Below are 24925 nucleotides of genomic sequence, written 5' to 3'. Positions count from 1 at the left end.
GAGTGAAATTGCTGGGTCCCATGGTAAGAACTTTTTGAGGAAACACCAGACTTCCAAAGCCACTGCCCCATCTTACATTCCCACCGGCAATCTAGAGCCAGCCTTGCATTGCCAGGGTAAGCTCTACTTCGTGATGTATTCTTTCAGTTTTGGGTTCAGTTTGCTGTATTAAGGATTTTGTGTCTGCTCATGAGGGATAGTGGTCTGTAGTTTTCTTGTTTCGTGTCACTGTGGTTTTGATACCAGGGTCATTCTCATAAAATGAGTGAAAAGTGGTATGTCTACTGTTTTCTGGAATAAATTGTATAGAATTGGTGTTATTTCTAATTTAAATGTTTAATTGAATCTACTGGTGATACTGTCTAGGCTGGAAGTTTTCATTTTCAGAAGGTTTGCAATGATGGGATTAAATTTCTTTGATTGCTGTAGGACTATTCACATATTTCTTTTGGGGTGAGTTTGGTAATTTGTGTCTTTCAGGGAATTTGTCCACTTAAGGTGTCAAATTTCTGTGCATAGTTAATATTCATTTATGATCCCTTTCAAGTTTGTGGAGTCTATAGTGATAAGCCCTACTTTGATTCCTGGTATTTTTTTCTCCTTATCACTAAAAGTTTACTAATCCCCCCCCCCATAAGAACCAGATTTTTATTTCCTCTGTATTGCTTTGGTCCTTTCAATTTCATTGCTTCTTTCTCTTAGGTTTACTTCCTTTCTTCTAGTCAGGTTATTTTGGGTTTTTTTGTTTAACGTAGCAGCTTAAATTATTGAGACTTTTCTTCTAATGTAAGCATTTAATACTGTAAAATGTCCTCTATTGCTTTAGTGTTTTGGTATTTAGTATTTTCATTTTTGTTCGGTTCAAAATATCTGCGAATTTCTTTTGAAACCTCTTTTTTTAAAGATTGTATTTGGGCATTTTCTGAGAGCGTTTTTGTTGTTGGTATAGTTTAATTCCATTATGGTCAGGACATTTTGATCACTTAAATTTTTAAAAAATGTGGGACGCCTGGGTGGCTCAGTTAAGTGTCCATCCAACTCTTGCTTTTGGCTCAGGTCGTGACCTCATGGGTTGTGAGATGGAGCCCCACGTGGGTCTCTACGCTCGGCGGGGGCGGGGGGAGTCTGCTTGAGGATTCTCTCCCCTGCCCCTCTGTGCACACAGGCTCTGTTTAAATTTTTAAAAAATTTGTTAAGGCTTGTGACCCAGAATATGGTATTTTGGTGACTGTGCCATATGCACTTTACCAAAGGACATGTTTTCTGCTGTTGCTGGCTAGTGTTCTGCAACTAGGTCCAGCTGGTTAATGGTGGGATTAGTTTCTTCTAGAGCCTTGACTATTTTTTATCTGGTAGATTTGTCCATTTTTTCCTTTCAGTTCTATCAGTTTTTGCTTTTTGTATTTTGATGGTTTTAGGTGTACAAACATTGAGAATTGGGATGTCCCTGGAAATGGTGTAGGAGCTCCACAGCTCTGCCTTTCCACCAAAGCAGCTAATGAACTCGCAGAAACTGTCAGAGTCAACTTTTGCAGAACTCTAGTCAAAAACTTCCAATGGCCAGGGGAAGAAAGCAGCTGTTTGAAAGGCTGTGACATTTCAAATCGCCCGCTGACCACGCCCCACGCGGGGGTCATAATGAGGACAGGGCTCACGTTTTGGTGCATGTTTGTGGCACCAGGAGGAGGAATATAGTCCTTCTCAAAGAATTGTGACTGGATGTCGACCTCGCTGGCATTTCCCTGAAACAAACACCCACGTAAGAGCTGGCCTTTGTTTTGCCTGACTCCGTGTTCCCTAGGCTGGGTGGCTTTTGCCAAAAGTATTGAGGATTGGCTGCAAAAGCTTGGACAAGGGACCATAGTTGGGACAGGCAATACACATACAAAAAGCCTGGGAAGAAAGAAGCTGGGAAAGGAGATACATAGGGAAAGGCTTTTTAAAGCTCCCACAGTGCACTGAGGAAGTGAGAAAGCCTAGCCCACGCCTGGGGCTGGTGGAGACGCTCAGAAAAGCCTGAGAAAACACCACGCTTCCACTCTGCTGGTCTTTAGGCTCCACACAAGCGAGGAGAGGCCGAGACAGAGCTCGCTCGCTGCTGAGCCGTGAAGGAGTGTGCCAAAACAGAGCCCATTTGTAAAGATAATGTTTCCTCGTCATTTTCAGTAATCTCTGCACTCATCGTGGGGCTCGAACTCACAACCCTGAGATCATGAGTTGCATGCTTCTCCCCGAGTCAGCCAGGCGCCCCTCATTTTTAATGAGTTTAGCAAACAGGATACAAGAGCAATATACAGAAATCAACTGCATTCCTGTAGGCAGGCAACAACCAGGAACTGTCATTTAAAAATAGTAGCATCCAGAAATGTGAAATACGTAGGAATAAATCTGACAAAGATGTGAAAGACCTGTATATACGACCTATAAAATATCCGTGAGAAAAAACTTAAATGGAGATGTCAGTTCTCCCTAAACTTATCGATAGATCCAATAATCCTCGATTTTTTTGTAGAAACTGACAAGCTGATTCTGAAAGTCATATGAAAATGCGAAGGACCTAGAACAGCCAAAGTGACTTTTAAAGGTGTAAGCATCTGGCCGGCTCCGCAGGTAGCGCGTGCAGCTCGATCTCAGTCATGAGTTCAAGCCCCACATGGGGTGTGCAGCTGACTTAAACGATAAAAATGGAAGAAGAAAAAAAACAAAAGACCGCGTGGTATGGGCATTAGGACAAAGGTAGCGCCGTGGAGAAACGACAGCCTTTTCCACTCATGTTGCCAGACACCTCGATACCTGTACGCAAAGAAAATGAAGTCCTACTTGGAGCCACGCGCAGGGATACACAGCCAGAACGGATCAGACATAAATGTAAAATCTGAAATTTTAAACTTCTAGAAAACCGTTACCTCTTGGGTTAGGTTATGATTTCTTAGAACAAAATCACAATCTAAGGGAAAATGGGACTTCATCAAAGTTAACCCTCTGTTCTTCAGAAACACTGTTAAAAGAATGAAAAGAGAAGCCAGACTGGGAGAAGATTCTTGCAAAACCTAGGATCTCAGGACTTGGTTGGGGCGATGGTTTCATGGGTGTGCATATGCGACATCAAGACTTATCCCAGCCTACACTTGATCATGTGTGCATTTCCTAATCAAAATAAAGGCTGTTAAAAAACCAAAAGGCCAGGCAGCCTCCCCCTATAAAAGCTAATCCTGTTAAGGACAGACAACAATGCAGCCAGAAATTTCCTAATATGACTTCAGCCCATTTAGGTATCAGGAGTTGGACTTTTTCTCTCATACTTTTCTCAAAGTAAAAAATTTTTAATTTAGAAATAAGTGCATTAAAGAATATAAAAATCACACTTGTGACTAAAAATTTCTTATATGTTCTTTTGGTCTTTCCTGTTTTCCACAGACCAAACTGACCAAAAAATGATTTGGGAAAAAAACAAAAAAACACCACCATGTATCTTTTTGAAAGGTAAGTATACACATTAATTTATTTTTAAGAATATATTTATATTTTTAAAAACAGGACATGTATACGTCTAAACAGCATGGCTGACACAGACCCAACCCATGCCGGTAAGCTTTCGAGAACCATTGAATGTGCTGACAGTAGTACGGGCACGGGCAGACAGAATAAGAATAAATAGTGCTTCGGGGAGAGCAGTAGTGATCGGTAGGGTGGGTGAAGATGTGGACGCTGTAGCAGAAACAACTCCCCGGTACTGATATGTGCAAAGTTCCAGCTCTCCGGGACAGAAAGGGCCCAACCCACCCCAACAGCCTCCCCACAGGGCTGCCAACTGCAGGGGGTAGATGAACTCCGGCACAGTGGGCACAGGGCTGGGGGCCTCGACCCAGAGAAAGTAAAGAAACAGAGTTCAGACAAGCATGCGTGCGTCCGCACATACCCCACAAAGGGCATTGCACTCTAGAACAGAACTGTACCCCATTTAACAAAGGAGCTCCCAGCCTCCCTGTCACCTCTTTGGCAGTAAGTCAGGCCATCTCAACTTCGGACACACACACATCCTCAGCAGGAGGAAGGCTATCCTGTGTCGTGGAGACAGATCTTTAGGTGAGAGCAAAGCTGTCATAGCTATAGCATTAATGGAACATCCCTAAGCAAAAAAGATGTTAATTACTAATTATAAGGGTACAAGGCAATATGACTTCATGTCCCAGGCCCCAAGGATGGGCACAATCATTTTCCTACACAAGGTGAAATACAGCCAACCCCTGATCGTGCTTCAGCAAGTGGAATTATGGGGCAGAGAAAGAAATTAGGTTCCATCTGCTAAAATTTGCACTTACCGCTATGAACTAAGTTTTAATGTATTTCTTGGGTCAAAACAAAATCCAAGTTTTTGAAGACCCACTAAACCTATGATGGATTTTCCTCTGTAAACTCATTCACTTCTGTCAGGCCCATGATAGTGGAACCTGTCTAGATTTTCAAGCACACCTAAACTCAAGAAAAATCAAAGCCACCGCTGTATAATTTAGATCTAGTCTAGGCACAGGAAGCCACAGCTGGCTGGCTGGTCAGGGCTTCTCAGGACTGGATGTTGGTCGAATTGAGGATTCGAGAAGTAGCGTCAGATTTGGAAGCCTTTGAAAGTTCTCGCTGTTGAAAAATAAAAAATGTCAGTGGCAGTACTGTCCCTCTCCTTCATGCCCACCCTTGTAAACACGGGCTCGTGTTGCCCTGAGTCCGAGGTCCCTCTCCAGCACAGGCTGTGTTAGGAACATACGATGAGAGACTCTGAGCACCATTCTGTTAGTCAGAGATTACGCATGTGCACGTGGACCCGGGACCCCTTTCCTTAGCCAGTGCATCCTGTTAAAAACCTCACCGAAGAGAAACCCCTTACACTTCACAAAGTACTGTACTGAGTTGTCAAGCTAGGCAGGCAACAACCTTTGGTCTTTTAAGCCCTTTATAAAGCAATGGGCCAGACTGTCTATCTACCAATCCCTGGGGCTGAGGGCCTTGTAACCTGCTGGTGATTTGATCTCATGCTGGAGCACATGGGATAGAAGCAGCTAAAGCATATGCACGACCACGGAGAGAGAGCTTAGTAGTGGTTAGTCTACCAGCCGCAGCGACCAGAACCAGGTGAACGTCCCTCCCTAGGCCTTGCCATAAAGATAAGCAGGTACATTTAAGCCCCAAGTGGGTAATAAGGGGCTTGGCTAAGCAAGCAAGAGAAAGTGGGACCCTCTGGCCAGCAGTCAGCTAGCCAGAGCGACACACACTTCTAGAAATAAAACCATACCGCTCATGTGATTTGGAAAAAGTGCCATAATATGGAGCTAGTTTCAATGTTCGAAACAAGCTCTAGCCTTGGGCAGCTGCCCCATTCTCCATCACTGCAGCGAGACAGGTGGCCCCATGGCTTTACGTCAGTGTCCCCCAGGAGGGCGGAGCAGCCTCCCCTCTCGGCAGGAAGACACTGAGGGAAGAGCACACACATTGTTAAGGGCACTGCAGTTAACTGTTAGTAAGGACGGAGCAGGTTACTAGGAACTGAAGAGTTTTTGGAAAAATCACTTTTTCAGTGCCACAGGCATGCTTTAGCAGCTCAGTGTGGTAGAAACAGGTGGAGGCAAGGAAATGAGCATTGGCTAGCTCACAGTAGACAGAAAGTCGGCAGTTCAGCCCCAAGGGGTTAGTAAGACATATACTCCAGGAAATAATCAGCACACAGGCCAAGAACCTCATGATAGGCAGCACACAGCTGGGGCTCCCCTCCCCATGTGATGGGGCCTCTAATTCTTTCCAGCACAGTGGAGGCCTCGGATGTCACAGCTGGGGAGGGTGAAGGTCTTCTGGTGTGAAGTACATGAAAAAAAACAACTTTGCCTGACTTTAGGTAGGGCTGAGAATCCAATTCAAGTCTGAACAAGTGTTCTTGTTAATCAGCAGGTTAGGCTGTTGGGACTTAAGTCAGAAAGTAGTTTTGATTTCCACATTAGGAATTCCTGCTTCCTCTGGGGGCGGGGGGAGGCTCTATGATAGCACAGCTGAGATGATTGGTTAGTGTAGCTCCGTGCCCAGACGGGAATTAAGCCAGCAGATGTGACAGATGAGTTTGGAAAACGGACATGGTACATGCAGGGGTTGCCATACAGACCTGAAGCCCAACAGTGGAGCTGTCAGAGAGGGACGGATCCTTCTAAGAACAAAGAATTAAGACAATTACCAAGAACTCCACCAAGAGAACACCAGGGCAGTGGTCAGAAGGGTCACCTCCTGCAGCCAGGGAATGGTATTTCTTAAGCAGAAGGATCCAGGTTAAATGTCAAGTTGCTGCCGCCACCTTCCTTCTTATATATCCCCTTAGACCACCCGACCCCATGCCATGGTCAAGGCAGGAAAGGGATTCTCAGCCTCCAAAGAACTGTCCTAATCGTCTGGGGGCCCTTGGGAAGAAAGCCACTCTGCCCCAACTGTGTGCTCCCCAGAGACTGGTAGATATTAGAAAAGGTGAATTACCGCGAACTCAGAATAGGTGCTGGCAACAGAATTAATGCTGAAGTTGCGCTGGAGGGGGGCCGAGGCGGGGTACCCACCACTCAGGATGCTGCCATTGAGCTCCACGTTCTCCTTGTTGGCTCCATACCTCCCAGCACGGGGCGTTTTTTTCCCCGAACAAGTAGAAGTGATGACTGGCTGCAGAGAAAAGAAAGATCCATGCATCATGCTTATAACAACCCCACACGCACGTACACATGTGTGTGCAAATGGCCAAAGGCTAATAACGTCTTTATATTATTCATGTGTCTGTAATCCTTTACTTGTGGTTTTAAAAAATATATGAATTCTTAATGATTTGCGGAGTACCTGTCTTGAGCCCAGTCTGTAAAATCCCTGAAAGACATTTAGCACACATCCCTACTCTCCTTCTGTGAGTGTACCCGACTGTCTCGTGAGCCAGTGTCGCCGGGACTAGAACCCACGCACAGGGACCTCACTCAGCAGCAGCTGAAGCCCAGGGTTTGAGCTGAACCCACCGAATTACGTCCCAGTGATTCCCATGATGCTACTGGGGTTCAGAATGACCATTCTCTTTCGTGTTTGTTTTGTTTTTGACAAATAAGCTAGCTTACTCTCAGCATCTCAGTGAAAACTGAATCCAGGGATCTTAGAAACTAGAACACTCAGGTGGGGCCCCTGGGTAGACAGGCTGGAGCTGTGGTGGTGACGCCCTTGCACACAGAGCAACTGACCTTGCTGCCAGAAGGTGGAAGTCGAGACACGGGGGAACGGTAGACTGTCCCCCCAAAGACAGGCCGAATGCTGCTGTTGGCCGTGGCATTGGACATGGTGGTCGTGTTCAGCTAAGGACACAAAAACAGAACCCAGTTAACATGCTCAGCAGCCCATCCCTACACTTCGGAGAAAGGAATGTAGGAAACGGTCTAAGAAAGATGGGTTTCACGGTTAAAAGCTTTGAGGAAACCTGTGATAAGTGTTCAAAGCCGATTTCTATCCGGATTGAACTACACGATGGTACAGCCATTTTGTTTCTAAATCTATCAAATCTAGGTGTTTACCGAAGAGAAATGACAGCAGATACCCATACAAAGACCTGTGTACAAATACGGCCGCTTTGTGTGTAACAGCCCGGACACCCCAGCAGAGCCAAACGTCCATCCACAGGCACAGAAGCAAACTGCGGTCAAGTCCTGCAGTGGAATGGCGGCCCCCGTTAGCGCGCAACAACACAGAAGAGGCTCACGGAAACGATGCTACAGGAAAGAACCAGACCACAAGGGAGCACATACGTGCGAGTGCACGCATATAACACGTGAGAAAGTGCAAACTAGCCAGCGGCGACAGCAAGTCTGAGGCTGCCGCAGGCTGTGGGGAGCCAGGGAGCACAAAGGGGCAGGAGGCATCTCTGCGTGCCATGGGTGTGTTCACAGGCTTGATCGTGGGGACGGGTTCATGGTGTATACATATGTCAAAACTTACCAAAGTGTACACTTTATGTGCCAATTTTACTCAATAAAACTAAACTTAAAAACAACAACAACAACAACAAAACTCTTAGGTAGGGGCGGCCTGGGTGGCTCAGTCAGTTGAGCATCTGACTCTTGATTTCAGCTCAGGTCGTGATCTCAGGGTCGTGGGATCGAGCCCGGGGTTGGGCTCTGTGCTGGGCAAGGAGCCTGCTTGAGATTCTCTCCCTGCCCCCTGCCCCAAGCATGGGCATGCACACTCTTTACGATAGTAAATCTTAAAAATAACATCTTGAAAAACTATATAATAACAATAGGGAGCTAGTTTAATAAATGAGAGCATGTCAAGAGGACAGAATGTACAGCTAATAACGAGCATATATTTGAAGAATGTTTGATGCTATGAAAAAAAAAAAAATCACAGCCAACACCAAGTAGGGAAAAGGCAGAAATCCAAATTATATGTGATCTCTATTTTGCAAAAATACATTATTGAAAAGCTTTTTTAAAATCAAGAAAAACACCAAATATTCTCAGTGGTCCTCTTGGAATTTACTGCAGGTGATTTGTTTTAAGTAAACTCTACCCCCAACATGGGACTTGAACTCCCAGCCCCGAGATCAAGAGTCACATGTTCTACTGCCTGAGCCAGCCGGGCACCCCTGCAGGTGATTCTTAAACTATATGTTATAAAATAAGAAAGAGAAGGGAAATAAATGCTCTACTTTGTTATCAAAGAAAGGGTTAAAATCCTCCCCGATTTCCTGCTCCAGAGATTAAGGAGTACTGAATATTCCATTTACTAAACATGAAAGTCTTTCACAGAGTACCACGGTCACTTGTTGGAATTCCAGGATGAACCTCTGAAGGACTTCGCCGGCAGTGTGGTCCCCCCCGAGTTTAACCCAGGCCCTCAGCAGCAGGCACACATCCCAGCGACCACCACTCCGTGACGGGCATTATCGAGTTGCTACTGGGGATTAAGTACAGTCTTTCGTTCATACTTTTAGAGTAACCCAACCCGGAAGGCCCCGAAACCCTTCCCCGTCTGTAGGGCAGGAGGCAAGAGGTGGCCAAGAGCCCGCAGCCTCGACAGCCCCTCGTAAAGAGCGGCCCGCAGAGCCGCGTGCTCACCCTGCGCACTTTGCCCGGCGTGTGGGGCGCCGGTCCTCGCCGCTTGTTGGGGGTCCGAGGGGCACTGCCGTACAGCATCTCGGTCTCGGTCTGCTTCTTGTTCTTGAGTTGCTGTGGGAAAGTCAGAAGCGGCAGCGATAAATCTCAGGAAGGGAACAGGCCTCAGAAGGGACGGAAGCAGGGCCTGAAATCGAGTGCCCAGTCCCCGGACCCAGGGCTACCTCTTCAGCCACCCCCATCCCTGGCAGAGACCCTGGGCTGCTCACATTCCCGTGGTGCCCTCGTCCCACACTGTGCTCGCTCACTCTTTCTTGCTTGGCTCGCTCCTTCTCGAGCCGATGCATCTCCCATTGCTCCGTCACGTACTCCATGAATTTCTGCCCGTTCACCACAAATGCCTTCGAATGCTCCTGTTCCCACATTTCAATCCGTGCCTTCAACTCCTCTTCCAACTGGAACCATAGACAAGGCCATGCTAATTACTTCAAATCTTTGGTATGAAGCCTGAATGAAATGATTCTCCCGAAGGAGGACTCCGCCCCAGACACCACGAGCGGAACGGCACGTGCTGGATCCAGGGGGGTCCAGGTTAGAGTGGCCAGAACGCAAAGCCTGGGGATGGTTTATTCATAACACACGTGAAGGTAGGAAAAGGCAAGGACCCAGAGTCTCACTAGGCTTTTGGTGCCCGAAGCCGGAGCAAGAGCAGCTGGGCAAGAGCAGCAACGCGAAACCGGCAGTGTGGGTTAAGAGCACCACTCCCTGGGTTCTGATCTGGAATCTTCCTCTTACTGGCTATGAAAAGGTGGGCAAGTTACATTCTCAGGGCCTCTGTTTCCTCATCTATACAAGTGGAAATGATACCAACCTCACAAGGACATTGTGACAACTAAATGAATTAATAAATGGAAAACACTTTTGCAACAGTATCTGGCACTTAATTCAATAAATGCTAACAATTACTATTAAAATAGACAACAGTAGGGGCACCTGGGTGGCTCAGTCAGTTAAGCATCTGCCTTTGGCTTGGGTCATGATCTCGGGTCCTGGGATCAGGCCCTGCGTTGGGCTCTCTGCTCAGGGGGGAGTCTGTTTCTCCTTCTCCCTCACCCACCACCCCACGTGCTCTCTCTCTCTCTGATAAATGAATAAAATCTTAAGAAAAAACTCAACAGTAATGAAGCCCACAGCACTTTCTCAAAAGCTTGCCTTATGTTACAGGCTGAATCGTATCCTCCCCAAATTCATGTTTAAGCCTAATTCCCCCAGTATCTCAAAATGTGGCTTTATTTGGACATACGGGTAATGAAGTTAAAATGAAGTCATTCAGGTGGGTCCTAATCCAGCATGACTGGTGGCTTTGTTAAGAGAAAATGTGACATAGATATGACAGAAGGAAGGCCACGTGAAGATATAGGGAGAAGGCAAGTAAGTCACCCACAAGCCGGAAAGACCTCAAAAGAAACCCACACTATTGATACTTTGATCTCAGACTTCTAGCCTCCAGAGTTGTGAAAAAATAAATCTCTGTTGGTTAAGCCCCCCAGTCTGGGGCACTTTGCGATGGCAGCCCTAGAAAGCTGGTAAACCTTGATATTCAGGTCCTTACACCAGGAAGGCTCGGGATATACTTATCATCCTTGCCTAAGCTTTGGAAGAAAAGACCGTTCTGGGGCAAGACAATTCAAAGCAAAGGATATACAAAAGATAAGGTATTTTGTAGCCAAGCACCAAAAACTTAGTGGCGATGTTACCTTGGGGAGTGTCTTTTGAAGCTTGGCTCGTTGCTTTTCTTCTTTGAGAAGATTTCCTCCACGATTTGTAAATCGACTTGGATCTGAAGCTTTTCTCTGTGGAAAAATACCTTTTAGTTAGAGTAAGCCCCGAGATGATCAGACCAGTAACTTCTGCTACGATTCCTTGCTCTCATGAACTGATATGTGCTACGGAGACGCTCAGAGTTCTGCATCCCCATCCACCGTCAGCAGTGAGGCATGGTGGTGGTCTAAGACAGGAGGGGGGGGGGGCATCACAGGCACATGCAAGATCATCCACGGGTGGGCAGGAAAACCACGGTTTCCTTTTAATCTAAAAGTAAGGTGGGGGCTTGGGGGGCTCAGTTGGTTAAGCATCGGCCTTCCACTCAGGTCATGATCACAAGGTTCCCGGACTGAGACCCACTTGAGACTCCCAGCTCAGCTGGGAGTCTGCTTCTCCCTCTGCCTCTGCCCCCTGGCTCATGCTCTCTCCCTCTCTCTTTCTCAAATAAACAAAATCTTTAAAAAAAAATAGAAGATAGGCTTTAATACATAATACACAACACATCACTGGCTCCCTCCCTTTCTCGGTTCAGATGTCAAAGAGGACTTGTGACCTATAGGGAATGAGATGTGGAGGGACAAGGGAGAGGTCAACACTCAGGAGGGCTTGGTAGTGGTACCCCTACTTGACCACTCACTTTTAGCATATTGACGATGCAGCTTAAACGTGCCCAGTTAGGAGATTTATAATCCGGTTTTTATGAAATTAACACTCACAAAATAGGCAAGTAAAAATGTAAAGTGTTAGGCTTCTTATTTTCTGTTTTTTGTTTCTGTATCATGTATACAGTATATCAGAACAGTAATCTGAGCATGTAATTTGTACATATAAATTAGATGTATACACCCAAACATTGGAGATCATCAGAAATCTTTAGAAACAATCTTGACAATTTGGGGGCAAAGCCTATAAAGAAATGGTTTCCCTTCCAGACCACTTGATTGGTAACTGCCCATAAACTCTAACTAAAGGGGATGGTAATTCGTTTATTTTCCCTTAAATACTGGCATGTCAACAAGACTTACTTATCTGGCTCTTTACTGACATTTCCTACCCTTCCTTCTTGCTTTCAAACACAAGTTAAGGAGTCACTGAGGACTAGGACATCTGTTCTTAAACAGCTGTGAGACCTCACACAGGCCTCTCCGTGTGAGTCCTCGTGTCCCTCCTGTAACCTTGTAGGAGTTGAACTCAGATCCTCTAAAGGCCCCTTTCAAGCTCTGAGAATAAGACTCTGTGTGCCCTACACGTGTCGTCTGGCTCATCCAGGTCCCAGCCCACAGCCCGGAAAAGCCCTGAGCAAAGCTGTGAGTGCCAAGTCTATCAGAAGAAAAGGAATTCAGACTATACAGATGTGCCCTAATACCCAGGCAACTTTCTAAGAAGACTGGAATGGTAGCAACTATTAACTGGCTGCCCCACATCCGTCCTCTCGTTCCTCGGTACGGAGCACCCGCGTTGATCCGCGGCAGCAGCTCCCCCAGCCTCACCAGCGGCTGGTGCGCCGTGCAAGCAGAAGTGGCGGCAAGCGCCCTCGGAGGGGCTGGAGGGGCTGGAGGGGCCGTGCTTGGCGTGCAACAGCAGGAGCTCTAGAGCTTCCCTGAACCTGAGGTAAGGGCCACCCCGTAATGATGGGGGAGCCATGGGCTGGAGAACCTGGGACGCCACCGACTGCAGAACAGCCGCACCTGCCCCAACGCCCCACCTGTGGACTTCCTTTATGCCTCAGTGAGGCACCGATTTTGTTCTTCTATGTTCTCACACAGGAGCTGCGCGAACACAGCTGGGTTAGCACAACTCAGAGACTCAGTGATGAAGACAGGGTGTTAGGAACCTGGTAAAGAGCAGAGTGGATTCTGACCGTGCGCAGGGCAGGCCTTCACACTTGTTTGCACTCCAGGGAAACAGAAGCTAGGGCGGTACCTCGAACTCCAAGAAGAGTTTCCAGCTTTCTTCCCACTTCTGGACACCTTCAAAGAGTTCTTTGTGAACCTCATAGTAGTTTCTTAACCGCACAATCTCAGCATCATGGAGCTGCAGCAGATTTTCTGTATAGTCGTCTGCAAGATACAGGCCCAGTCGTTCAAAAACCTTCCCCTAGTGTTTAGTATCCCAATTTACTAATCCCTGACCTCATCCTCCTAAAATGGAAGTCAGTTCTTCTTCCTTATAGTAAAAGTGACACGTGAACAAGTATATACTGTGGATGATAAAGCCAGCTCTGCCACATGATCAGTCTGGGGGGAGGAGGGAGCTAGGGTGTGGGTGACCATGATGAAGATTCTCAAAGCTCTGTGTCACCTCTTGCCTAATTCTAGGTTTCCTTCATAGTCTTCCTTTCCAGGCTGCTCACAGAAAATGTCTAAAAACTGAGTACAATTTCATCTTTATACTCAGTGTAGGTCAGACTAGAATTCTGTGGAGCTCTTGGGGATGGACTCCATGGGCTCAGCCCCGTGGACTCCGTTGTTTACCTGCTGTGGGCCTCTGGGTTAAGTTGCTGAACGGTTACGTGCCTTCGTGTCCTCACCTCTTGAGGTGAGGATTAAGTGAGACAACGGTTAAGGGTTTGGCGCCGCACCTGGCATAGAGTAAGCCCCCGCCAGACTTGAGCCTCACAACTGCAGGCTACGGTGATCTCCTACTTCAGAAATCAAGAGCCCCCGTATTTCCTGGCGGCATTTGCACATGTTAATTACACGGGAATGGCAATTTATGCTGCGTGGCTTGAAAAGGCAGCTCGATCTGTTCAGTGGAGGAAATACGCGCTGGTATGTCTGCCCTCCTATAGACAAGCGAGGAGGCCGCAGCAAGACTGCCGCCTGTGTACGAACCAGCATAGTAAGGGGCAAAAGCCTGTCTCTGCTCCTGGCTGTAGAAACACTGGTCCCAGTACTGAGCCAGCTCCACTCGAATTGCCTCAATCACTTTCTTCATGTTCTGCATCTTCAGTTCTTCCAACCGATCCACTTCCAGTTGCAGCTGTAACAAGGAGACTTGGTAAAGGTGCTCGCCATACGCTCACTTTCACGTAGGAATACAGAAGTTCAAAAGCACCCCCAACTCCCATTTAAATAAAATTACAACACAAGCCACAGAGGTAAATCAACACTTTTTTTTTTTTTTTTTTTTAAAGAGAGGTGAGAATGTGCGTGCCTGTGCACGGCAGAATGGCAGAGAGGGACAGAATCCTGAGCAGGCTCTGAGCTGGGTGTGGGGCTGGATCCCCCGACCCTGAGATCATGACCTGGGCCAAAATCAACAGTTGGACACCCACCCCACTGATCCACCCAGGAGCCCCAATCAACACTTTTTATAGCACTGATATCATAGGAGCCAGAAACCTAAGAAATGTACACAAAGGACAGAAGACGAGCCGGCCACGGCCACCCTTGTCTAATGCTGGCCTTAAAAACAGGTTCTCGGGGTGCCTGGGTGGCTCAGTCGGTTAAGCGTCTGCCTTCAGCTCAGGGTCTTGGGATCGAGCCCCACATTGGGCTCCCTGCCCTCTCCCTCTGCCCCTCCCTGCCTGCTTGTGTTCTCGCACACTCTGCGCACTCTCTCAAATAAATACATAAATCTTTAAAACAAAACAAAAAACAGGCTCGCTCGAGGCAGACACTGTTGAAGACAATACACCTGACACTCGTAGAGACTGCTGACCCAGTGCCCATTGGCTTTCTTACCGCTTTCCTGACCTTGGCCTTCGACCCAGTCATAACCGTGGCCACAGCTTCTCTCTCTTCTGCAGGTATCTGCAACCTGTCCCAGAGCTCTCGGATCTGAGCTCGCAGACCCTCACACACTGCTTCGTTTTGTGATTTTCGCATTTCCAGCTGTAGCAAGGAGAGCCAATGGTTATGGCAAAGACAGCATCACAAAGGCCAGCCCTGTGGCTTCCCACAAAGAAATGTCTGGACCCACATGGAGAAGAAGCACTTTTACTAGAGTGTAAAAAAGTGTGTTTTCGTGACTTCTGAACACAAACTGTATGGCTGCCATTACGGGAGGATCTCAAGCCCCAAGAATTAGGATTCAGATTTTTAAATAAAAAAATTAAATACTAAGCTAATTCACATGACTAATATTAGTTCATCCAAAAATTCAATTTCACATTCTTAGAGCCACAAATTTTTTGTTAAAAAAAAAAAAAAGACAAAAAACCCCGAGGTTATGTATCATTTACTATCTTTATCCTCCCTCACTCTTTTAACTTACGCTGGCTTATTTAAGACTGAAGGAAAAACTGTCAGTTTTTTCAGCTCTCTGGACACTGTGGAGACCCCAGGCCATCGTGTGAGTAGTCATTACCTGCCGAAGCAACTTCTGTAGTGTAGCAATATTCTCCAGAGACAAGCAGAAAGCATCTTCATCCTCACACACCACATCTCTTTCAAAGCTTGTGTCTGGGGTGTGATCTAATTCCTCCATACACAAGATGATCTGTCTCTTTATGTTGACAAACTCCTCGCGTCTAGACGCCTATGAAATAAAATGATTACAAGTACCTACAGGAAAGTCAAAACTGAATTTTAGGAAATATGAATGCAAGCACTTACCTTCGTTTCCCTCAGCGTGGCCACGTGTTGTCTGAATTGGCTCAGCTCTTCTAAGCTGGGAACTGAGGTGCTGTCGATGTCATAGTGGGGCATGCACAGAATTTCACACAGCTCTTGATCTTGCTCTTGAAGTAGTTTCAGTTCCTGTTTTCGCTCCTTTTTCTGTTTTCGCATCAGTTCTACCTGAGTGCGCAAATCCTTTTCTAGCTGCAAGATGGTCGTCTCTCCTTCTTCCTGAAGGAGACAATGTACCAGGTGAGAAGGTTCCAAGTGGATGTCTTCAAATGAAGAGAAGGACAATGGAAGAGGGCTAGGATGACAGACTTTTTTTTTTCTTTTAAGATTTTATTTATTTATTTGAGAGAGTGAGCAAGAGAGAGCACGAGTGGGGAGAGGGAGAAGCAGCCTCCCTGCCAAGCGGGGAGCCCAACATGGGGCTCAATCCCAGGACCCCGGGATCATGACCCAAGCTGAGGGCAGAGGCTTAACCGACTGAGCCACCCAGGTGCCTCCAGGATGACAGACTTCTAGTTAAACTTACAAATAAGTCAACTCTTGGCCAACAAAATATGGCACAGAGAGCAATCCCTAAGAACAGTCTCAAATAAGGAAAGGCACCAGGCACTTTCGCAAGAGGTGAAAGTGCTTGGAAAGCTTGCTTTGAGTTAGCTGTTGTGTAGTATATTTAGTTCAAAACGTGATGCTCTGGGGCGCCTGGGTGGCTCAGTCGTTAAGTGTCTGCCTTCGGCTCAGGGCGTGATCCCGGCGTTATGGGATCGAGCCCCACATCAGGCTCCTCTGCTATGAGCCTGCTTCTTCCTCTCCCACTCCCCCTGCTTGTGTTCCCTCTCTCGCTGGCTGTCTCTCTCTCTGTCTCTCTCTCTCTGTCAAATAAATAAATAAAATATTTTAAAAAATTAAAAAAAAAAAAGAAAAAAACCCACAAAGACAGGTATTTTGGTAACTTTCCCTTGTATCACTAGTCACTTTTGCTTCCTAGGTAGTGCTTTCCATTTTCTTTCTTTCTTTCTTTTCTCTTTCTTTCTTTCTTTTCTTTCTTTCCTTCCTTCCTTCCTTTCCTTCCTTCCTTTCTTTCTTTCTTTTTTTTAAAGATTTTATTTATTTGACAGAGAGACTGAGAGAGCACAAGCAGGGGGAGCAGTAGAAGCAGAGGAGAAGCAGGCTCCCCGCGGAGCAGGGAGCTCCATGTGCGGTTGGATCCCAGGATCCTGGGATCATGACCTGAGCCAAAGGCAGACACTTAACCATCTGAGCCACCCAGGTGACCCATGCTTTTCATTTTCTTTCAGAGAAAGAATATAGCATAGTACCATCTGTACCTAGCTTTTCCTTAGCGTTAAAAAAAAAAAAAAAAGTTATACGCCCTGCAAAATGATAGCAAGAGGAAGCTTGTTTTTGATCAAAGGATTGCCAACACTTACTAGCTGTTCCACCTCTAACAGGGCGACTCTTTACATAAGTGAAAGCTGCTGAACTGATTAACTAGGTGGCAAATTCTCCCCACTTTTTATGGCCAAGATTCTACAAGGAAGCCTTCCACCTGCAGCCCCAAGTCAGAGTTCCTTCCTAAATCTCAGACCAAGCAGAAGCCCCCGAGCCCCACCACGTACCTGAAATGGCTCGACGTGTAACTCGCTGCACAGGGTATTCAGCTCTTTTTGACAGATGGAAATGCTTTTGATGAGCCTTTCCTTCAGGCTTTCCTCTTCAGCAATCATCATATCCAGGAGGTCCTACCAGAGAAAACAATCTCACAAAAGTTTGGGGTCAATGGGGAAAAAAAAGAAAAACCCAAACCAATAACACCAAAACCTTCCTAATTACAAATTCTTAAGAAAGGACTTCCATAGAAACAAAACCCGGAAGAGCTTGTGACATTCCGGTGTCCCTTCCACAGCCATCTCGGACGGGACACCAGTGCCCACACTGCAAACAGACAAGCACTACTCAACGCACCTTGATATGCTTCTTTACAACCTCAGTTCTTTGTAACCGCTGGTCCTCTGGAATCCCAATTAATTCCCAGATTTCCCGAAGGTGATTCAGAGCTTTCTGGAGACATACTATGGACTCCTCCGCCAGCACCTCACTGAAAAGCAAAAGAGAGGCCAGTAACAAGAGCCACTGCCTCCAGACTGAAAGCAGTATTTACATAAACTAAATAGATTCCTTTCTCGGTGGCCTCAGGCTAAAACAAACTGAAAACAAGCATTTAGCTTTAACAGCTCCTCTTCTGGAACACAACACTGGCAAAGCAAAATTCAGTATCGCCTTACACTGTGGAAATGCAATCTTCTTCTTCTTAAGTAGGCTCCACGCCCAGCATGGAACCCAACATGGGGCTTGAACCCATGACCCTGAGCTCAACACCTGGGCTGAGATCAAGAGTCGATGTTCAACCAACTGGGCTACCCAGCCGCCCGGTAATTCAATCTTCTCGATAATATTCAGAATCAGGACTTCCATCAACAATTCTGCCTGTGACAGTACAATACAGAATTATAAAGAAAAACAGACGGGTGCCTGGCTGGCTTAGCAAAACATATGACTCTTGAATTTAGGGTTGTGAGTTCGAGCCCCATGCTGAGTGTAGAGATGACTTAAAAAAGAAAGACAAACCACACAAAATAATCTCCCAGCTAACGCAAGAGCTTGGTTGGTGAGAAGCTCCTATAAAATAGCTGGCAATTTATTACGATTTTGTTGTTCTTAAGGTACAACTACTGACTTACAGAATGGCTGAAATTACAAAAGACACACCTCAAGTGTTGGTGAGGATACAGCAAAACCCGGGCTTTCGCACACTACTGGTCTGGACTGGAAACTGGTACGACCACTTTGAAGCCTGCCGGCAGCACCTACTGAAGCCGAACCTAGCAGTTCCACTTCCGCACGCGGGCCCAGCAGACACGGACAGACTCGTGCTAAAGACACGCACGGGGGGGTCAGAGCGGCACTACTCACAACGGCGTAAGAGCAGAAGCGACCTGAGGTCCACCGACAGAATAAACAGTGCGTTCCTACCATGGAATAACACAGCAATGAAGACACAACATGACTAAGTCTCAGGAATATTCTGTTCAACTATGCTAAGTGAAGACGTCAAATGCAAAAAGACTACATACTATAGGATTCCATTTTATGAAATTCTAGAAAAACAAAAGTTATAGTAAAAGAAAGCCTGGGATCGGAGCAGGAGATCGACAGCAAAAAGGCACAAGGAATCTTTTTTACGGTGATGGAATGGTCCTAGATCTAGACGGTGATTCCCTAACTGTATATAATGACCAAAATTCAAACTATACATGTAAAATGAGTTAATTTTACTGTATGTAAACTATGCCTCAAATCTAAAAAAACAAAAAAGGAGGTCAGGGGGTGCCTGGGTGGCTCAGTTGGCTGGGTGTCCGACACTTGATTTCAGCTAGGGTCATGAGCTCAGGGTCGTGAGATCAAGCCCTGACTCAGGCTCCTGGCTCAGCACAGAGTCTGCTTGAGATTCTCTCCTGCTCCTCCCTCCCACTCACGCGTGTTCTCTCTCTCTCTCTCTCTCAAATAAATAAAATCTTGGGGAAAAAAGGAGGTAAAACAAATCTAATGTGAAAAACAAACAAAGTTGGGGAAGAAAAGGAAAAACCGTTTGAGTGAAACAAGTGAGACAAGCAAGCATATATTACCACGTGATTTCATTTTTATAATTCAAACACAGGCAAAACCAAGGCATTCTTTCAGTAGTCAGGCTGGTGGTCGCCATTGTCCTGGGAGGTGGTGACTGGGCGGGGATACGAGGAGCACTGGTTACATAGGTGTGTGCTGACTTTGTGAAAATCGAGAGTTGGCACTTGGATTTATGCACGTTTCTGTATGTTATTCTTCAATTACGAAAAGTTTATTTTAAAAAAGTCATTGTTTATCTGATATAAATTTAACTGGGCACCTTTTATTTTATCTTAAAAAAAAAAATTTTACTTTAAAAATGATAACAGGGGCGCCTGGGTAGCGCAGTCGTTAAAGCGTCTGCCTTCGGCTCAGGGCGTGATCCCGACGTTCCGGGATCGAGTTCCATATCGGGCTCCTCTGCTGGGAGCCTGCTTCCTCCTCTCTCACTCGCCTGCTGTGTTCCCTCTCTCGCTGGCTGTCTCTCTGTCACATAAATAAATAAAATCTTTAAAAAAATAAAAATAAAAAAAAATAAAAATGATAACCATTAGTCTGCTTCACGTAACATTCAAAAAACAGAGAAATTTTCTTTCCTTTCTTAGGTACAAATGGCTAACGAAGACACTGCTCTGGCTCCAGAGAAACTAGAAGGTGGACGTGTTTTGCTACCAGTAGCAGTGAGGCCCAGAACAAGTCAATCTCTTCGTGTGCAAACGAGGGGCTCAAGGCTCTCATTGGCCCCCTTGTGCCTCTGGGTATTCAAGTCACCGGCCTGGATCTCCAAGAATAGCAGTTTCTCCATAGGTTTTAATATTTTCACATCTAAGACATTTTTCTAGCCAAGAATCCCAATTTAAAGGTTGCCTATCAAAAGAAAAAAAAAATTAGGTCGCCTCTCCTAGATGAAGAAAAGCTTTGGCACAAACTCCAGTTGTCTATATCAGATGGCTAATATCAACATCCAGATAGCGAATAGTGTTTCAAAGAATTTATTGTACTCCATTCATTTTAGAAATGTTAACAGGTAATAAGGCATTTATTTAATCTCAATCAACTAAAGTTAATTATTCTAATCTCAATTAGCTAAGTTTAACTACAGGGCCTCCCCAGGCACTCCAATTTTAAGACAAAAGAATGCAAAAATCAGGGGCGCTTGGGTGGCTCAGTCGTTAAGAGTCCGCCTTCGGCTCAGGGCGTGATCCTGGTGTTCTCGGATCGAGCCCCACATCAGGCTCCTCTGCTGGGAGCCTGCTTCTTCCTCTCCCACTCCCCCTGCTTGTGTTCCCTCTCTCGCTGGCTGTCTCTCTCTCTGTCAAATAAATAAATAAAATCTTTAAAAAAATGCAAAAATCAAAATCCCAATCTTTGCATTTTATTAAAAATAACCTACAAGATCTCACCTGTGGTCAAAATCCAATCTGAATGTAAAACACCGTGTTGAGCCAGACCAGCCCAGGGCACTGCTCTGAGGGGCACTACTTTAGGGAGTGGGGCACAGTCTGTTCCAGGCTGGCCCCCACCCTCGCCACCCGCACAGCTAGGACGGTTGGGGTGTCTTGAAAACAAAATCCAGTCAGGCCTCTGCTCAACCACTCCCTTCAAAGTTTCCCATTGCCCTCAGGAAACACTTCAACCACTTTCAAAAGAAAGGCTTTCAAAACCTCTCTTCAGGTTTGTCTCTTAATCTCTCTCAGCGCTCACTCCCTAACACTCCAGCCAAGGAACTTCTGAGCGTTTCCGACACGCCCCAGCCCGTGCAGCTCTCAGCGGACGATGCCGCCACGCTTCTGCACACTACCTTCCGCCTGCCGTCACCTTCTTTGGGCAGCTGTGGATGCCTCACGGTCATTCCCCCCGACACGGCCCCCATCCACCGTGTAGACCATAGACTCAAGGGCAAGGACTGCCAGGTCTTATCCATCTTCCTTTTACTAGATCCTAACGCACAGCAATGGTTCAATAAATGTAAAATGAATGGCCTGGAGTTCCTGCCAAGGGCTCATTATGCCTCTAGGTTCCAGCTACCTTCAGCTCATGAGCTCCCACATACTGACAGACAGACTTAAAAGCAGTGCTGCCTAGCTATGTAAAACAGAGGATGAAGTGATCACTTTTCCGAAGCATAAAAACCTAGCACATGGTAAAAGAACCCGAACAAACATTTCTCCAAAGAAGATACATAGTGGCCAATAAGCACGTGACCACACTGAACATCACCAGCCGCTAGTGAAATGCAAATCAAAACCACAAGGAGATACACCTCACAGGCACCAAGACGGCTATAACAAAGAAGACAGTTAAAGAAAAAAAAAAGTGTTGACAAGGATGCGGAGAAATCGGAAGCCCTCAGATACTGCTGGTGGGGATGTAAAATGGTGCAGCCTGCTTGGAAAACAGTCCAGCAGTGCCTCAGTTGAACACAGAGTTACCATATAACCCAGAAATTCCATTCCTAGGTATTTACCCAAGAGAAATGAAAACATGTCCCACAAAACTCATATACAAATGTTTATAGCAGCATTTTTATAATAGGCAAAAAGTAGAAACAACCCCAAATGGCCATCAACTAACGAACAGGTAAATGTGATACACCTATCCAATGAAACGTTATCGGCGATAAACCTGGAAAACGTCACGCCAAAGGAAAGAAGCCCGTCACAAATGACAATGTATCATAGGATTCAATTTATATGAAATATCCAGAATAGGCAAATCTATAGAAACAGAAGTAGACTGGTAGTTCTGTGGGGCTGGGGTGTGGGGAGGGAGGAAGGTGGGAAAAGGGACTGACCTCTAATGGGCATGGGCTTTTTGAAGGGTTGATGAAAATGTTCTAAAACTGCGGTGGTAATTGCACAACTCTGTAAATATACTAAAACCCATCAAACTGCATGCTACACGAAAAGTAAGAAATCATTTAAAAGACCATTTGAGGGGCGCCTGGGTGGCACAGCGGTTAAGCGTCTGCCTTCGGCTCAGGGCGTGATCCCGGCGTTCTGGGATCGAGCCCCACATCAGGCTCCTCCGCTGGGAGCCTGCTTCTTCCTCTCCCACTCCCCCTGCTTGTGTTCCCTCTCTCGCTGGCTGTCTCTCTCTCTGTCAAATAAATAAATAAAATCTTTAAAAAAAAAAAAAAAAGACCATTTGAGATCTTTTCCAGTCCAGTGACTTAGTTTCAAGAGACTGGGAAAAATTGGACCTTTTTACAACAGTTTGTGTCCTTGGGAGGTAGTCTAAGTATCCTCAGCTTTTTGGTGATGTGTTAGAAGAATAAAAATCTCAAATTTGTACTTTTTAGGAAATTACCTGAATCTATTTACAGGCAGCATATAATTGCACCAAGAGAATTATTATCCACAGTGAAGGCACTGAGGTATCTTATGATCATACAACTTTTTTGAAATGTCAAGTTACTCATTCAAAAATACTACTTGAATGTTTATTTATACAAGGTGTATTCGAAGTGTTGGGATTCAGCACTGAATAAAACTGACATCCCTGCCCTTTTGGAGTTTACATTCTAACAGTAAAAGAAAAGTGATAAATAAGCAAATCTTACATTAAATGGTAGTACCAGCTGTGGAGAAATCAAGCAGAGATTTAAGGCAGAGAGAGGCTTTTACTCTAAAATACGAAATCATTGGAGGATTTTGGCTCTTGTGTTGACAATAAGCTTCAGGAGGCCAAGGCAGAAGCAGGGAGGCTATTAAAAGACCAGTGGAACACAGCAAGAGATAATGGTGGTGACCCGGACCAGGGCGGTGGCAGCAGAGCTGGGGAGGAGTGAGACTGCGGCTGTCTTTTCAAAGTTAAGACTAATCTTAGGAATGAAAGAAAGAGGTGTCAGGGTGATATAAGAATTGGTATGAATGTTGTTTAGGGTGGAACATTTTTTAATTCTTTGAAAAACGGTACTCGAGTGAGAAGGGTTTCTAACTAGAAGATCTGTAATTCCAAATGCCCATTTTCCAACGGGCCCAATAAGATTTGTTCAAGTAATCGAATCCGAGGGATGGTTAACTTTTTCATTATAAAAATTGTGTGCGGGGCAGCTGGGTGGCTCAGTCGTTAAGTGTCTGCCTTCAGCTCAGGGCATGATCCTGGCATTCTGGGATCGAGCCCCACATCAGGCTCCTCTGCTGGGAGCCTGCTTCTTCCTCTCCCACTCCCCCTGCTTGTGTTCCCTCTCTCGCTGGCTGTCTCTCTGTCATATAAATAAATAAAATCTTTTAAAAAAATAAAAATAAAAATTGTGTGCATACTGCTTTTAGTTAGTGGCCCATCTATCTGATTGAGGTTAGCGGTCCATTTGCTGTACAGACATTTGTTTTGGTTTTAATTGGATCTGAGATCTACAGATCTCATGTCATTTAATTCTGTAAAAGTAATTTGACTAAATTAGTAAACATAGCTAAGTTTTTCAATTAAGTCACAAATCAAATAACACTGCAGATTATGGGCCAGATTAAAAAAAAAACAGCTTTATTGAAGTTATCTTTAAAACTCTGGCTGTTTTTCTAATGGTAACATGATTTGTACTCAATTCCCATTCTCCAGAAGGCAAGCACTTGAAAAAGAACGAGGGGAATTAGTAATTATGGAAGGAAGAACCTTCTACAGCCATAGAGCAATCAGCCTGGCCAATAACTACAAACTATAATGAATCATCACAGTGCCTCACCCACCCCTTTCAGAAAGTAGGATTAACGTTTTTATCGCTCTTAACACGAGAGCCCTATACTCTGGTATTATCTTTATTTTAGAACAAGCTGACATCCCTGCCCTTTTGGAGTTGACATTCTGAGAGCAAAAGAAAGGTGATAAATAAGCAAACCTTCCATTAAGTGGCAGTAAGTGCTACAGAGGGGAAATCGAGAGGAGAAAGGAGGTAGGAGACAACAGACATTCGGTGTGGCGAGTCTGACCCCCACTTCAGGTCGGCCGCCCCTTCCCCAGCACGGCCGGGGGAGTCGTGAGAAACACCGGAGAGGAATTCCTTAATGGAGTTCCTGAACTTGCAAGGAAACCCGGCTATCTGTCCAAGTCAGGTCAAACGTTAGCACTGCAGACCGACCCCGCGGAAGACACGGATAAACGGAACACCTGACGGCCTTACTTAAAGAGAAGCGAGCAACCGGACCACAAGAGACGCAGGACTTAGAACAGGCCGCAGGTGCCAAGAGGCAGCAGCTGAGAGGCCGGCGGGCGGGCGGGCGGGGCTCGCGGACACCTCGGGTGCGTCTGGGCCTCGGGGGCCCGTGGCCGCCGGGGCCGGTGCGCCGCAGGTCTCGCCTCCTCCGCGTCCGGGCGCTCGGCCCCGGAGCCAGCTCGGCGCTCCCCAGCTCTGCCGGCCGCGCCCGGGCTTCACTCGGCGCGGGCTGACGTACCACCCGCGCCCCGGGCCGCCTCGGGGACCCCGCACCCGGGACGGGGGTCGCTCCCTCCCGCGTCCGCTCGACCCTCCCGCAGCCCGCACCTTCTCCTCATGGCGGACGCTCCAAGCAGCCGGCCGTCGAGGCCCCAGACCTCCTCCACGCGGGGTTGAGCGCAGCAACCTCCCCCAAGGACCGGCTGTGTTGCTCCAGGCCACGGCTCCGCGAGCCGTTAGGTCACCGCGGAATTTCAAACCGAGCCCGAAGGCGGAGCAGCTCCGCGATTGGCGCCCTGAACCGTCGCTCCTCACCAAGCCCCGCCCCCGGCGCCCCGGGGCTCTGAGCTGGGTCTCGCGCGCTGGGCGTGGGAAACGCTCGCTCT

At 46.5% G+C, this 24925-nt stretch overlaps 2 protein-coding genes across 10 annotated transcripts in view; one reads left to right on the top strand and one right to left on the bottom strand.

The window, feature by feature from the left end:
- RCCD1 (RCC1 domain containing 1) overlaps nucleotides 1-8053 on the top strand; it is a 27331-nt gene extending 19278 nt beyond the window's left edge. For both annotated transcript variants that reach the window (XM_040642821.1, XM_040642820.1), the window contains 2 exons: nucleotides 3418-3483; nucleotides 7561-8053. In XM_040642821.1, the coding sequence (XP_040498755.1) occupies nucleotides 3418-3483; nucleotides 7561-7634 (140 nt within the window). In that variant the 3' untranslated portion in view covers nucleotides 7635-8053. The remainder of the gene's footprint in view (nucleotides 1-3417; nucleotides 3484-7560) is intronic.
- On the bottom strand, nucleotides 3474-24925 carry PRC1 (protein regulator of cytokinesis 1). 8 transcript variants are annotated; one of them, XM_040642811.1, is made up of 15 exons: nucleotides 24648-24925; nucleotides 17468-17600; nucleotides 17122-17244; nucleotides 15491-15724; nucleotides 15243-15413; nucleotides 14630-14767; nucleotides 13766-13913; nucleotides 12855-12991; nucleotides 10865-10960; nucleotides 9377-9562; nucleotides 9111-9221; nucleotides 7242-7352; nucleotides 6508-6684; nucleotides 6146-6187; nucleotides 3474-4635 (listed from the first exon to the last, which is right to left on the bottom strand). In XM_040642811.1, the coding sequence occupies exons 1-15, from the start codon at nucleotides 24656-24658 to the stop codon at nucleotides 4564-4566; spliced, it is 1890 nt and encodes a 629-aa protein (XP_040498745.1). In that variant the 5' UTR covers nucleotides 24659-24925; the 3' UTR covers nucleotides 3474-4563. The 8 variants fall into 8 exon arrangements, with proteins under 8 accessions (XP_040498745.1, XP_040498744.1, XP_040498750.1 ...); XM_040642810.1 differs by having other exon boundaries at nucleotides 14618-14767; nucleotides 24648-24919; XM_040642816.1 differs by having other exon boundaries at nucleotides 6585-6684; nucleotides 14618-14767; nucleotides 24648-24919.

Source organism: Ursus maritimus, unplaced genomic scaffold (assembly GCF_017311325.1).
Source record: "Ursus maritimus isolate PB19 unplaced genomic scaffold, ASM1731132v1 scaffold_27, whole genome shotgun sequence".
Lineage (NCBI taxonomy): Eukaryota > Metazoa > Chordata > Mammalia > Carnivora > Ursidae > Ursus > Ursus maritimus.
Note: the sequence above shows the minus strand (reverse complement) of the source record. Positions and strands in the feature narration are given on the sequence as shown.

Bases quoted from the DNA above. Each gene is read 5' to 3' on its own strand.
- PRC1 (XM_040642810.1), bottom strand. The intron at 14,768-15,242 runs GTAATGACTACT...TCCTTGCTACAG, and splicing joins TACAGAAGTTGCTTCGGCAG to CTGGAAATGCGAAAATCACA. The intron at 9,222-9,376 runs GTGAGCAGCCCA...ACTTTCCCACAG, and splicing joins GACGAGGGCACCACGGGAAT to CAACTCAAGAACAAGAAGCA.